At 38.2% G+C, this 15,835-nt stretch overlaps 1 protein-coding gene across 1 annotated transcript in view; it reads left to right on the forward strand.

The window, feature by feature from the left end:
- The window catches only part of TEX15 (testis expressed 15, meiosis and synapsis associated), an 84,810-nt gene that overhangs the window by 22,222 nt on the left and 46,753 nt on the right, over positions 1-15,835 (forward strand). The window contains exon 2 of the mRNA XM_088832655.1: positions 11,110-11,251. Within this exon, the coding sequence (XP_088688781.1) occupies positions 11,110-11,251 (142 nt within the window). The remainder of the gene's footprint in view (positions 1-11,109; positions 11,252-15,835) is intronic.

The raw sequence follows: 15,835 nt of genomic DNA on the forward strand, positions 1-15,835 counted from the left end.
ACTTTCCCATTCTGTTGTTTCCCTCTATTTCTTTGCATTGATCTCTGAGGAAGGCTTTCTTATCTCTCCTTGCTGTTCTTTGGAACTCTGCATTCAAATGGGTATATCTTTCCTTTTTTCCTTTGCCTTTCATTTTTCTTCTATTTGTTACTGTTTGGAAAGCCTCCTCAGACGATCATTTTGCCTTTTTGCATTTCTTTTTTCCTGGTGATGGCCTTGATCCCTTCCTCCTTTACAATGTCACGAACCTCTGTCCATAGTTCTTCAGGCAGTCTTTGTCACTTCCACTGTATAATGGTGAGGGAATGGTCTAGTGGTTTTCCCTACTTTCTTCAATTTAAGTCTGAATTTGGCAATAAGGAGTTCATGGTCTGAGCCACAGTCAGCTCCCGGTCTTGTTTTTGCTAACTATATAGAGCTTCTCCATCTTTGGCTGCAAAGAATATAATCAGTCTGATTTTGGTATTGGCCGTCTGGTGATGTCCATGTGTAGAGTCTTCACTTGTGTTGTTGGAGGAGGGTGTTTGCTATGACCAGTGCATTCTCTTGGCAAAGCTCTGTTAGCCTTTGCCCTGCTTCATTCCGTACTCCAAGGCCAAATTTGTGTGTTACTCTGGGTATTTCTTGACTCCCTATGTTTGCATTCCAGTCCCCTATGATGATAAGGACATCTTTTTTGTGTGTTAGTTCTAGGAGGTCTTTTAGGTCTTCATAGAACTGTTCAACTTCAGCTTCTTCAGCATTACTGGTTGGGGCACAGACTTGGATTACTGTGATATTGAATGGTTTGCCTTGGAAATGAATAGAGATCATTCTGTCATTTTTGAGACTGCATCCAAGTACTGCATTTCGGAGTCTTTTGTTGACCATGATGGCTACTCCATTTCTTCTAAGGGATTCTTGCCCACAGTAGTAGATACAATGGTCATCTGAATTAAATTCACTCATTCCAGTCCATTTTAGTTTGCTGATTCCTAAAATGTCAGTGTTCACTCTTGCCATCTCCTGTTTGACCACTTCCAATTTGCCTTAATTCCTGGACCTAACATTCCAGGTTCCTATGCAATATTGCTCTTTACAACGTTGGACTTAGTTCCATCACCAGTCACATCCACAACTGGGTGTTGTTTTTGCTTTGGCTCTGTCTCTTCATTCTTTCTGGAGTTGTTTCTCCACTGATCTCCAGTAGCATACTGGGCACCCACCTCCAGTAGCATATTGGGGAGTTCATTCTTCAGTGTCCTATTTTTTTCCTTTATACGCCATACTGTTCATGGGGTTGTCAAGGCCAGAATACTGAAGTGGTTTGCCATTCCCTTTTATATGTAGTATTTTGTTAACCCCATACCCCTAATTTCCCCCTTCTCCTTTCCCTCCCCTTTTCCCTCTCCCCTTTGGTAACCACAAGTTTGTTTCCTATATCTGTGAGTCTTGTTTCTGTTTTGTATATACACACATCTGTATTTTTATCAAAATATGAGCTATAAACACTTCTTAACTTTTGCTTGTAATCAAGTTGATGGTTATCTAGAAAGTCCCAGGACGGAAGGTGTATACTGAAAAGCAGTCGTCCCTTGTCCCAGTCTCTTCTGTTTCTAGGTTTACTTCCTAGGGGCAGCCAGCGTCAACTCTCAGAGTTACTCTCCTGGCTGTTCTCCACGCTTAGAGATATCGTGGGTTTAGTAGTATTTCTTGACTTAATCAATTATGGAAATTATCCATTGATAATTGGAATCATGCTGTAATCTTTGTAAGTTGATTTGACATTTTGTTTTGTATGACTGTGGTCCATACCTTTTCACTCCTGTGCTGTTGATTCCTGGTATATATACTGCAACATATTTATCTGCTGGTTAGTGATAAGACATTTCAGTTTGTCAGTGAGAGTGCTGTGTTGAACGTTCCTCTACTTGCCTCTAGGCAGACGTATGCAAGAGCTTCTCTGGGGCAGTGGCTCTCAGAGATTTTGGTTAGAATCTGCTAACATAATTAATACCATAGATTCCCTACTGATTTGAAATATCAACATTAACATCTTCAAAGTCATAGGATTTTTTGGACTGTTTCCCTACCACAGTGTCCATTGTTTATTTTTGAGTCAGTGGCACAGTTTCAAGTTGCCTGTTATTCATCATCCCCTTTCTTATTAATAGAACCTGGATTTAATTGGGTAGTTGTGTACCAAGATAATTATAATTGCTGTAACTGTTAACTAAATTTTAATATTCAGCAGTGCCATTTTTCCTCCTCCAGTCATTTCTTGGAATTTCCTTGGTCATTCTGTTTTTTCTTCCATATAACCATTAGCATTATTTTTGTCACCTTCAAGATTGAATCCACTTTAAGCCTGAATCAGCTTTCAAGGGTTACTATGAGAAGATTTTTGCATATTCAATATAATAAGTATTCCTTCTCAAAAATAAGGTGTGAGGATATTCTCCTTTTAAGCAAAAATTTTATAACCCTCAGAGTCTTTTTTTTTACAAGTCTTCATATCAACCCAGACCATTTTAAAATTTATTCTTAGATATATTTTTTTATATCTATAGGGAGGGAATGGAGGGAGTCTTCACTAAGAGTGAAGGAAGTCTTCCAGTTTTTTAGAAGGTATACATTTATGAAGATGAGATTTAAAAGATAATAAAGGTAGAAAGTGATAAGTCTCCCTCTCCCCCATTCCTAAATCTTCTAGTGTTCCATTCTCCACAGGCAGCTGTTTCTCTTGGATAACTCATGCACATTTAACAAGCACTCTTCTAGTTATGTTTTTCTTATGGGAAAATGCAAACATATGTGAAAATATTAGAACCGGCAGGTGCCTAACAAGGCTTCTGGACAGTTACTGTGCAGGCGTCAGTTTCACTGAACGTCAGTTTGCCTAGTTGTTGAGTGCATTCAGTCTGATGCCAGATGGCCTGCCTTTGAATTCCAGATGCAACACTTTCTAGCTTTGTGTCCTAGGGAACATAATTTAACTACTCTGGACTTATTTTTCTGAAAAAAGGATATCTCATAGGGATATAATGAGGGTTAAATGGGTCAATCTGTATCTAAAGCGCTAGTCGGTGCTTATGTTATTATCGTCAACACCGTTTAAAACATTCAGTTCAGTTCAGTTCAGTTGCTCAGTCTTATCCGACTCTTTGCGACCCATGAATACAGCATGCCAGGCCTCCCTGTCCATCACCAACTCCTGGAGTTCACTCAAACTCACCTCCATTGAGTTGGTGATGCCATCCAGCCATCTCATTCTCTGTCGTCCCCGTCTCCTCCCACCCCCAATCCATCCCAGCATCAGACTCTTTTCCAGTGAGTCAACTTGTCGCATGAGGTGGCCAAAGTATTGCAGTTTCAGCTTTAGCATCAGTCCCTCCAATGAACACCTAGAATTGATATCCTTTAGAATGGACTGGTTGGATCTCCTTGCAGTCCAAGGGACTCTCAAGAGTCTTCTCCAACACCACAGTTCAAAAGCATCGATTCTTCGGCGATCAGCTTTCTTCACAGTCCAACTCTCACATCCATACATGACCACAGGAAAAACCATAGCCTTGTCTAGACGGATCTTGGTTGGCAAAATAATGTCTCTGCTTTTTAATATGCTATCTAGGCTGGTCATAACTTTCCTTCCAAGGGGTAAGCGTCTTTTAATTTCCTGGCTACAGTCAGCATCTGCAGTGATTTTGGAGCCCATTAGCAGTGAATAAAATGTAAGTTTGAAAAATCCATAGTATATCATGTAGTGATTTAAATATCATAAAGTACCTTGGAATAAATCCTCTGAAACATGATTGCTGTGGCTAGGACTTCCAAAACTGTGCTGAATAAAAACGGCAAGAGTGGGCATTCTTGTCTTGTTCCTGATCTTAGAGGGGGTGCGTTCAGCTTTTCACTGCTGAGTATGATGTTCGTGGTCTTGATGTGGTTCCACGTTTTAAGTCTTTAGCTGTAGAAGATCTTTTCTGGTAGGTCCCAGTCTTTCTTTATTAGTGGTTATTCTGCAGATAGTTGTTATTTCGGTGTGCTTGTGAGAGGAGGTGAGTCCAGGGTCTTTTTACTCCACCATCTTCCGCACTTTTTTCTTAAAGTTGATCAAAAGCGAAAAAGCACCAATATAAAGGAAAATCTATAATTTTGACTACATTAAAATTAGCTCTTTTTGTTTAAAGAAGTGTAACGACAAGTTTTAAAAACATGGGAGAAATTATTTGCAACAAGTATACTTGGTCAAGAGTTAAGTCTCTCTTTTCTTACATTGAATAGAATAAACAGCTTTACAGAAAAGTGAGAAAAAACTTAAACAGGCATTTCACAAAGGTTTTCACCAAATGACCAATAAATATACCCAGGAGAAGACTGATCTCATAAAAAACCAGAGTAGTGCAAACTAACCACAGTGAGATACGTACATCATAGTAACAAAAATTAAAGTTTGCCAATATGAAGTGTCAGTGAGTACTGAGCAACTGGAACTCATATACTTCTGGTGATGATATAAAATCCAGTATACTAACAGACTGAGAAGTTCAGGTCAGTTCAGTCTCTCAGGTGTGTCCAACTCTTTGCGACCCCATGGACTGCAGCACGCCAGGCTTCCCTGTCCACCACCAACTTCCAGAGATTGCTCAAACTCATGTCCATCAAGTCGGTGATACCGTGCAACCATCTCATCCCTAGACTACACAACAATTAAAGTTTTTCTATGGGAGGAAAATGCTGTCAACAAAACTAAAAGACAAAAATGTTGCAACACCAATGACAGGCAAAAGTTAATTTCTGTGTATATAGAGTCCTTACAAATCAAAAGACCATTTTAGCTGAAAAACAAGAGAAAAAGATTGGAACAAGGGATTCAGAGAATAAACAGGATGACTCAATCTCGCTAATAATGAAAGAAATGCAAATTAAAACCACCGAGTATTATTTTTATTATTTACAAAGATTAGTTTGGCAAAATACTAAAAGAAAGTTTAAGAGAATATTTTAAAATGTATCTTATACAAGTAAAACTTAAAAGAAAATAAAGGCCAGGTAAAGACAGGTGAGTTGCTAAGAGACTAAGAATACACCCCTGAGCTGTAAAATCAGGATTATGAAGTCACAGAAGTCAGGGCATTATTTCAAGTCAGGCTTTTATTTCAAGAAGAGACTGGTCACCAGTTTCAAAGGTAGAGGGGCCAAGTAAGCTGTGAATCAGAAATGTACTATGTGAATGAGAGACTGACGTGGAAATCATTGGTGACTGAAGACTGCTGTTTAGGTAGAGTAATGGAGGTAGAAATAGAAGTAAATTGCGGAGGAAGTAGGAAGTGATCTCAGTTCAGTTCAGTCGCTCAGTCGTGTCCGACTCTTTGTGACCCCACGGTGATCTAGAGAGGGGCAGATCTGACCCTAGCGGGTTTTGTCTCTTGCTTTTTACTTGATCAGGTGTGAACCTGGTTAAATACAGGGGTAGATACAGAGAAGCAAAGTGGGTGGGAATGAGCTTCAGGTTACAGCGGAGAGGTAATTGAAGCAACGGGAATGTAGGAGAAACAACCCTAAAATGGAAGTTATAAAGTCTAGCTTTTATCATCCTGATTCTTTGATATTTAGTTGTTTCATTTACAACAGGGGTTGGCAAACTTTTTCTGTAAAGGGCTAGGTGGTAAATATTTTAGTCTTTGTGTGCCAAAGGTCTCATATTTACTCAACCCTGCTGTTCTAGTCAAAGAGGGCAATGGCACCCCACTCCAGTACTCTTGCCTGGGAAATCCCATGGGCGGAGGAGCCTGGTGGGTGGCGGTCCATGGGGTCGCGAAGAGTCGAACACAACTGAGCACCTTCACTTTTCACTTTCATGCACTGGAGAACATTCTCTAGTGTTCTTGCCTGGAGAATCCCAGGGATGGGGGAGCCTGGTGGGCTGTCGTCAACGGGGTCACACAGAGTCGGACACGACTGAAGTGACTTAGCAGCAGCAGCAGCTGTTCTAGTAGGAAAGCAGCCATAGACAAGAAGTGTGGCTATATTCCAGTAAAACTTTCTACAGATCCTGAAATTTGAATTTCATATACTTTTTCAAGTGACATAAAATAACTATGCTTGATTTTTTTTTTTTAACTGTTCAGCTGTGAGCTCTACAAAAACTAGTAGTGGGCTGGATCGGATGCACAGGCTAAGTTGGACTAAAACATGTTTCATCTTGACATCATATTGTCCTAGCTGGGGGATTCTTAATCTCATTAAATGTATATGTAGTGTATCATGGATAGATCTGATTGAACCTTTTATCAGAATTCTTACTTTCAACTATTTAGAACTCTGCTGAAGAATTTAGAATTTATATGTTTGTGACTCAGGTTCCAAGACTATTTGTTCATCATTTCTTTACTCATCAGATGCTCTGTCCTGAGATTACTAGAAAAGGAATGATCTTTGCTATAGCTGCATATCACCATTACAATAATGTCTTTAATGTTTTATAGTAGACCTATTGTTTACTTAAGTATACTTGGGGGTGGAAAGTAAGTAGAAAATGAGTATTACTTGTAGAAATCAAAAAGATAATTGTAAAAATTAGATGGAACAGTGTCATTTGCCAGAAGATCCTGAAACTGAGACATTGTTTCTTTTTGTTAAAAAGAGATTAGCAAACTTTTAGAGATGTTAAAAGTAAGTTAACAAGCTAATGTGAAAGTTTGAAAGAGAACTGAAAAAAACTTTCTAACTGGATGCTTCATATATCTACAGTCGTCTTTAATTGCTTTATACTAGGAAAAGACTCTGATGCTGGGAAGGATTGGGGGCGGGAGGAGAAGGGGACGACAGAGAATGAGATGGCTGGATGGCATCACCGACTCGATGGACATGAGTTTGAATAAACTCCAGGAGTTGGTGATGGGACAGGGAAGCCTGGCGTGCTGTGATTCATGGGGTCGCAAAGAGTCGGACACAACTGAGCGACTGAACTGAACTGAGGAAACCTTTTCATAACTGATAGCACTTGAGTCTTATTAAGAAACTCTAGGGACTTCCCTGGTGGTCCTGTGGCTAAGACTCTGAACTCCCAGTGCAGTGAGCCTGGGTTTGATCCCAGGTCAGGGAACTAGATCCCACATGCTGCAACTAAGACCCAGCACTGCCAAGTAAATAAATAACTCTAGGGCTCTCTAGGTCATTCAGTTGAAATACCAAGTTATGTTATTAAGGATATGGAGAAGGCAATGGCAAGCCACTCCAGTGTTCTTGCCTGGAGAATCCCATGGATGGAGGAGCCTGGTGGGCTACAGTCCGTGGGGTCGCTAAGGGTCGGACACGACTGGGCGACTTCACTTTCACTTTTTACTTTCACACATTGGAGAAGGAAATGGCAACCCACTCCAGTGTTCTTGCCTGGAGAATCCCAGGGACGGGGGAGCCTGGTGGGCTTCTGTCTATGGGGTCACACAGAGTCGGACACAACTGAAGTGACTTAGCAGCAGCAGCAGCAGCAGCAGGGCTCTCTAGGTCATTCAGTTGAAATACCAAGTTATGTTATTAAGGATATGGAGAAGACAATGGCAAGCCACTCCAGTACTCTTGCCTAGAAAATCCCATGGACAGAGGAGCCTGGTGGGCTACAGTCCATGGGGTCACTACTAGTCGGACACGACTGAGCGACTTCACTTTCACTTTTCACTTTCACGTATTGGAGAAGGAAATGGCAACCCACTCTAGTGTTCTTGCCTGGAGAATCCCAGGGACAGGGAAGCCTGGTGGGCTGCCGTCTATGGGGTCGTCAGAGTCGGACATGACTGAAGCGACTTAGCAGCAGCAGCAGCAGAAGATTTTGGAGGTTTGTGTAGTAGCAATCTATAATTCATAACCAGTGGTATCAAGTCCTTAATTTTTAATGATAGTCTTAGGAAACTCAACACAAATGTTCTTTTAAGAAAACTTTACAAGGCCTGTCTTTAGACTGTCTATTTGATGTAGAATGGATTTATTCCTTTGCTACTAAGTTGCCTCTGAAGAGTGTATTAGGATTCATAATCCCAGCAGAGTCATACACTACAAAGTATTCAGTAAAGTAAGTTTTCTAGAAAATTGTTAGAGGAAATAAAGAAAGTTGGTTAATTGCAGATTGAGAATTAGAACCATTATCACTTGACTTTGAACCTTCTTTGCACTGCTTCTTGATGAACTCTGTAAGTTGGTTCCATATTATAGGCTTCAGGCTATCACTTAACAGTTCATAGTATGCAGTTGTTTTGTACCAGCTTCTGCAGCCATGTGAGGTATGGATAGTATTAGGCTCAGAGAAGTTAGACCTTTTGCCGCACACAGCATATCTAATTAGTGGTGGAACCAAAAATTGAACCGCTGTAATTTTTTACCTGTTTTTTGAAGTAAAATTCATTCTTAATCTGTGTCATTTGCATATAATCTTTCTCTTACAAGCCAAAAATCATTCTCTTTCACTCCCGGAAATTCTCAAGCCCTTTTCCTTTCCCCTTCAGCTTTTTAGTTCCTTTATACTGTTTACGTCTTATCTTCTGCCCTTACGAGCACCTCCAGGACATTGTTCAAAGGAAGCAGAGAGAGTGGTATCCTTGTTTTATTCTATGTTTAAAAGGAGTGCATTGGATATTTACCAATTTGCTGTAAATTTTTGGCAAAAAACTTATCAAGTTAATGAATGCTTTCTTAAGACTTTTAAAAATCATAAGTGAATTTTGAATTTGATTAGCTGATTTCATTTATTGAGATAATCACTTGATTTTTTTCCTCCTTCACTAGGTTTATATTAGTAAATAAAACATACATATTAAATCTCTCTTGCATCCTTGGATATACTTGGCTTGTTTATGATATATTAATATCATTATTTTTATCTTTAGAATCAATTTGTAACTACTGATTCAGCTTCATTTTAATGTGATAGGATGATGCATTATGTTAATTTCTTCTTGCAACTTTAGTAAATTAATTCTTTTCTAGAATTTATTGTTTTGTGTAATCTTTAAGTGTTTTGGCTTAAAGTTGTTCATAATATACACACTCTTAGAATCTGTATGAATAGACATTTTAGTTGTTGTGGAAGCTTTTTGGTTTTGGTTTCTTTGTTTGATCTTCAGTTCATTCATTCATTTTAGTATCTGTTAAGGACTTACCAAGTTCAATGTCCTGTGCATTAGTGTTGATTTTTTTTCTTTACTCTCACCCAGATAATCCAGGACCTTATAGGACAGCCATAATATGAACCTGCTGGGTTCATACTTCCTGATTTTTTTTTTTACATGTAGAAAAATAAACAATATATATAAATACACAGATAATGATTATAGGACTGTTGTGTATATTTCACAGTATAGTGTGATATATCTTTGCATCTGTATGTAAAAATAAATAATATAAATGGATATAGGACTGTGATATATGAGCATGAAGAAATTATAAATTTGTTATCACTTTAATGTGGCTGATTTGTTTGGGTTGAATTTAGAGGTGTATTAGACTTACTTGAAAGGTTACCCTTGAAAACTTGCTGGATACAACTTAATGAACAAAGTTGAATACTATTGTTCCCTGAATATTCATCTTTCATCAGACAGTTTTTAACATACATTTTTTAGCCACTTTGTGGCTAAGTATTATCCCAAGCACTGAGGAACAAAATGAGTAAATCTCAGAAGTTTTTACTGTATTAGTTAATTCTACTGGGAAGACATTTTATAAGGAACCATACAGCTGAAATATTATTACCCATCTTAACTGAAAATACGGTTTAACTGTAGTTAAAGAAAATATTGTCACAGGATGAAGTTCTTCAAGTAAAGTATATTCAACTGATGGTTGCATGCCTTTGTGTGGAATAGGTATAGATCACAATAAAGAGTTTGTTGTAATGTGAGTTATTCTATAAATTATTCTTTTTTGCCTTATGAAACTTCCATGTGCACGTGGCAGTCTTGACAAATATTTCTGGAGCTGGTATATCTTGGGGGGATTCTTGTTAGTAGGCACCACCACTGGTGTCCCTCCATGTGACTTGATGAGAGAAAGGCTGGTATTCTTCTCTTTATAGAGGTCTCGGTCCATTCCCTGTTTTGAACCATGTTTGTGAGATTGAGAGATCATCTTTCACAAAGAATGAAGGAGTGGGGATTGGGAGAGTAACTGCTTGTGAACCTTCTATAGAATCTTTTCCTTTGTGACCCTTCTGTAGAATTTTGGCAGCTCTTAATTTGGAATGTGATGTCGTGTTTGTGAACAAAACAGTTGATGGTTTCAGGAGGCCCAGAGCCATATTATGAAATGACATGAAAAATATATCTTTGCATATGTTTCTCTGTGGGTGGGCACCGTAGGTTTCCTTTGATATCCTGTTTGAGTTCTACTTGGAAGGTTAATTTTAATGTATGTGTGTATGTTTTGGGAAAAGGTTGAAAGGAGGAAAAGGAACAGTGGTATGAGAATGTTTAATGTCTTAATCCATTGGTAGTGATACTGTGGAACAATAGTGGTTGACTGTTTTAGCCCATCAGTTGTAGGGATACCAATGCAGTAGTTGATTTACAATCTTCATAAAGGTTTTTCCAAAAGCCAAAGACTCTAATTTAGAGAATATATTAAATCCGCAGAAGCCCATAGGAAAAATATTTTAAAAAATAGATACTTGGCAAGAATTGTACCAAATGTTATTAAAAATTGTTGTTTAAAAGTTATTAAGCTTTTTGGAAACACAAAAGGTTTAAACTGCCAGGAAAATATCTGTTAGAAACTACAAAACAGGGACTTCCTGGTGGTCCAAAGGCTAAGACTCTGCACTCCCAATGCAGGGGGCCTGGGTTCAATCCCTGGACAGGGAGCTAGATCCTGCATGCCACAACTAAGACCCAGTGCAGCCAGATTAAAATAAATAAATAAATGAGTAAAAAAGAAACTATAAAATATTTTAAATAGTATATAAAATTGAAAGTTAATTCATTTTCTATTTTGAGTAAACTGCAAAATGAGATTGAAATCTGTTGTGTGACTAAAAATATATCTTTATTCAATTCCATATAAGAAGTTTTAAACAGTTTTACTGCCATTGCCTTTTATTATTTATTGACCTTTTGTTTAATAACTTTGGGTTGATTTTAGGCCACCAACAAAATGGAAATGAAAGAGATTGCTAAATACAGGAAAATGGACTCAACCAGCCAACCTTTATTTGTTACTGGCATAAATGGCAGTCCTTTGAAAAAATTCACCATTCCCAAGATCAGGAGGACAGCTGGGAAAGGTAATAATTCTGTGGAAGATAGGATTATTTCATAACTATTACTGCATTTCTCTGATCTTCATTTATGCTCATCTCCTATTTTGACTCTTCATAAAATTAGCTTAAGTTAGGCCTTTAATTCCTTAAACACACATGTACTTTTTTCCCACACAAAGTAAGATAGACACATGTCTCCTATCACTCCCGCTAAGTACACAGTTAAAAACACTGGACATTACACATAAAACAAACAAGACTTTGAAGGGTGGAGAGAAGACGATGAGCCTGTGTGGGAACCTGGGAGTTAAGTATTGAAATAGCATTAAGTTCTTCATATTTTCTTTTTGTTTCCTTCATGTCTCAAACTGGATGACTACAACTGAGAAATGCCAACTTTTACAGACACAAAATGCCCTAAGAAAAGCCTGTTCTGTTTTGCCAAGGACTGGGAGTAGGGTAACTAAGAATGTCAGAAACCTATTTGACAGTGAACACTCCATTCCTGCAAAACACCTGGAGGAAGAAAGAACACAGCGTCTGTTCCTTTTCTCAGCAAAGTGTAAATGGAGGGCCGAGACTTCCGCCTCCACCTCCACCCGTGCCTGTGCCTCTCCCTTCATGGAGCTTCACATGGGCCCCTCTCTCTGTCCCCTGCCCCTACAGTGTCTGTGCATTTCTACTCCTGCCCTGTGGTGATGAGTTGCCAGTGGGGATGAGACACTCGGAGGGAGCAGAGTCAGTGAAGACCAAGAGGGGAGCCTAGGTTTCTGTCACACACAGCAGTAACAGGGTATCTCTCCCCCTCCCACAGTGTCAGCAGAGGCCGAGCCAGGAGCTTCGACTTCTACCTCTTTCTCCTGGTAACAAGACAGCCGCCTGCCCCCCTCCCCCCCATCATCACCAGGGTGTCGGTGGAGACCCTGTGGAGAGCGAGTGCTTCCTGATGGTAAAGAGTTAGCCTCCCCACCCCCAGCCTTCTCCTACAGGCACAGTTACCGTTGTGACTTAGTCTTAGTAGAGGCTTGTTACCACAGAAGATTGAATATGATCTAGAGTCTCTTAACAGTATCCCAAATGACCAAAATATTTAAAAAATCATCTTACCACCCATCAGGAAAATCCCAACTGGAATGAGAAAAGAAGAATCGACAAATGCCAGCCACACGATAAAACAGATGTTGAAATTATCTGACAAGGCTTTTAAACCAGTCATCATCTCCACCAATTAAAAAATTAAAGTCATTCTAATGATGCTTCAACAACCAATTACAAACTCTTTTGAAACAAATGGAAAATTGCAAGAAATAAATGAAAAAGTTAATAAAGAACTAAGTAGAAGTTTTGGAACTGAAAAATGCAGTAATTGAAATAAAAACTATTTGGATGGGTTCCAGAGGAGAGTTGAGAAGATTTTGGAAAGAAGTAGTGAATTGGACGATAAAGTAACAAATTACCCAGCCTAAACAACAGAGAAGACATCAAATAACAGAGCCTCAGGAACCTGTGGAACAATAATAAAACACCTAATTTATTTGTCTCAGAGCTTCAGAAGTAGAAGAGAGCATAGAGCTGAAAGAGTATTTGAATAAATACTGTCTGAAAGTTCCCCAAACTTGGCGAAAGGCATAAACCTATACAGTCCCAGCTAGTGTAGTGGTGAAGAATCTGCCTGTCAATGCAGGAGATGCAAGAAACACGGGTTTGATGCCTGGATTGGGAAGATCCCCTGGAGGAGGAAATGGCCACCCACTCCAGTATTCTTGCCTGGAAAATCCTATGGACAGAGGAACCCAGCAGGCTACAGTCCATGGGGTCACAAAGAGTCAGACATGTCTTAACAACTAAACAACAACATACAATCAAAAGGCTGAATCAGGATAAAGCCAGAGAAGTTCATGATAAGGCACATCATAATCAAACTTCTGAAAATTAAGAACAGAAAAAATCTTGAGAGCAACTAAATGTTTTTATTGGGGAAAAATTGAACGGCAGATATCTCATTGGAAACCATGGAGCCCAGAGGAAGTGGCACATTTTTTAAGTGCAGAAAGAAAAGAACTGTACCCAGAAAAATATCCTCAGGAATATAACTGAAATAGATATTCTCCGATGAAGTAAAACTAAAAATTTTTCACTAGTAAATCTTGGTGTAGAATGGCTAAACAAAGTTTCCAAGCAGAAAATGACAAAAGAAGCTGGGAACATTAGAAATGAAGGAGGAACAAAGGAGAGTAGAAATACAGGGAAATAGAATCTACAGGCCTCCTCTTGAGTTTTCTAATTTTGTTTGACAGTTGGAACAAGGACACAGGAGCCTGGCAGTCTGCAGTTCATGGGGTCACAAAGAGTCAGACACAAACACATGTACACAGTTATCTCAGAATTAAAAGTTGTTTATAAAGACACTATGGATAAATCAAAATGGAATTTTAAAAATGTTCGAGTAACCCACAGGAAGGCAGAAAAAGTGAAGTAGAGAATTGAACAACTGAGGGAAAAATAGTAAAATGGCAGGCTTAAGCCCTATTGTATCAGTTATATTAAGTATAATTTATCTCATACCAGTTAAGACACTTACACAACGGATTGAAAAAAAAAACCATGACCCAACTATATACTGTTGACAAATGCACTTTAAATATAGGGATATAAGTTGGTTTAAAGTAAGTATATAGAGAAAGATAAGCCATGCAAACAATCAGAATAAGGCAGAGTGGCTATTTATATCAGCAGACTTCAGAGGAATGAAAATACCAGGAGCAGAAGGGGATATTGCATAAATCCACTAGTAAGATGCAGCAGTCCTGACTGTGTATCCCTAAATGACAAAGCTTCAGAATCCACGAAGAAGCATGGATAGAACTGGAAGGAAAAATGGGCACATCTGGATTGGCAGTTGGTGATTTCAGTACATCTCTCTCAACAACCAGTATAGCTACAGAGACAAAACAATCAGTGAAGATGCAGAAGAACTTAACTCTGTCAGCTAACAAGATCTGACTGACATTTGCACGTTATTATGACAGTATACTCTTTACAACAGTGGAACAGACATTCTTTTCAAGAACTAATTTGATGCTCATCAAGATAGATGATGTGTTGGGCCGTGAAACACATTTCAACATATTTAAAAGAACTGAAGTCAAATAATCTAGAAATTAATAATAGAAAGCATTAGATAAGTCTTTGAACACGTGGAAAGTAAACAACACATTTCTAAATATTCATGAGATTTCAGAAATACATTGGATTGAATGAAAAAGGAGATGTAACATCAAAGTTTGAGGGGAACAATTGAATCATGGCTGACAAATTTATAACACTAAATACTTCCATTAGAAAATAGGTTTCAAACCAGTAGTCTAAGTTTCCTTCTTAAGGAACTAGAAAAAGAATAACAGGATAAGCCCATAACAAACAGAAAGAAAAAAAATAAGAAGCTGGTTGCAAAGATAAAAAAAAAAAAAAAAAGTTGATAAACCTTTAGGAAGTTTACCTGTAGTGAGACGGACAAAAAAGACACAAACTACAACTCTAAGAAATGACATAGTATATCACTACTGAGCCACAGAATTGAAAGCATAACAAGAGAATGTTATGAACAGATATAAGTACGTAAACTTTACAACTTAGATGAAAGGGGCCAGTTTGTTAAAAAGTGCAAATTACCAAAACTCACACAGTACTAAATAGATCATTTAAATGCCTTATAACTACAGGCATTCTTCATTTTGTTACTCGTCACAGATACTGTGTTTTTTACAAATTGAAGGTTTGTGGCAACACTGTATCAGGCAAGTCTGTTGGTGCCTATTTTTCAACAGCAATCACTCACTTTGTGTCTCTGTATCAAATTTTTGTAATTTTCACAGTATTTCAAACTTCTTTGCTATTACATTTGTTAATGATCTGTGATTAGTGATCTTTGATGTTACTGTTGCAAAACGATTATGACTCACTGAAGGCTCAAATGATTGTTAGCATTTTTGTAGCAATAATATATTTAAAATCAAGGTTATATATATATATATTTAAACATAATGCTGTTGCACACTTAATAGACTTTATTGTGGTGGTCTGGAGCTGAACACACAATGTCTCCAAGATATGTCTGTATTATAGAAATTGAATACATACTTGAAAAAAGTCTGTTGGAAAAGAAATCCCCAGGCCCAGATGGTTTCACTGGAGAATTCTACTCAACATTAAAGAAAAGAGCTAATACAAATCCTTTACAGTTTCTTCTATAAAATAGAAGAGGAAAGAATAACTATTAGTATAGTGTTATCCTGGTACCAAAGCGAAACAAATGTAATACAAAAAAATAAAACTACAGACCAATACCCATCATGAACCTTAACACACAAATTCTATGCAAAATATAAAGAAATAGTATTCAGCAATGTATAAAATGAATTATATATTATAACCAAGGGAGTTTTGTTCGAGGGATGCAAGACTGGTTTGGTATCTGAAAGTCAACCTGTATTCACAGGACAAGGAATAACAATCACATGATCATATAAATTTATGCAGAAAAAACTTGACAGAAATCAACATTCATGATAAAGTCTCAGCCCTCTAGGAATACAGAACTCAGCTTGA

The sequence above is a fragment of the Moschus berezovskii genome, chromosome 26, assembly GCF_049115385.1.
Source record: "Moschus berezovskii isolate FMDL1 chromosome 26, NW_MosBer_1.0, whole genome shotgun sequence".
Classification (NCBI taxonomy): domain Eukaryota; kingdom Metazoa; phylum Chordata; class Mammalia; order Artiodactyla; family Moschidae; genus Moschus; species Moschus berezovskii.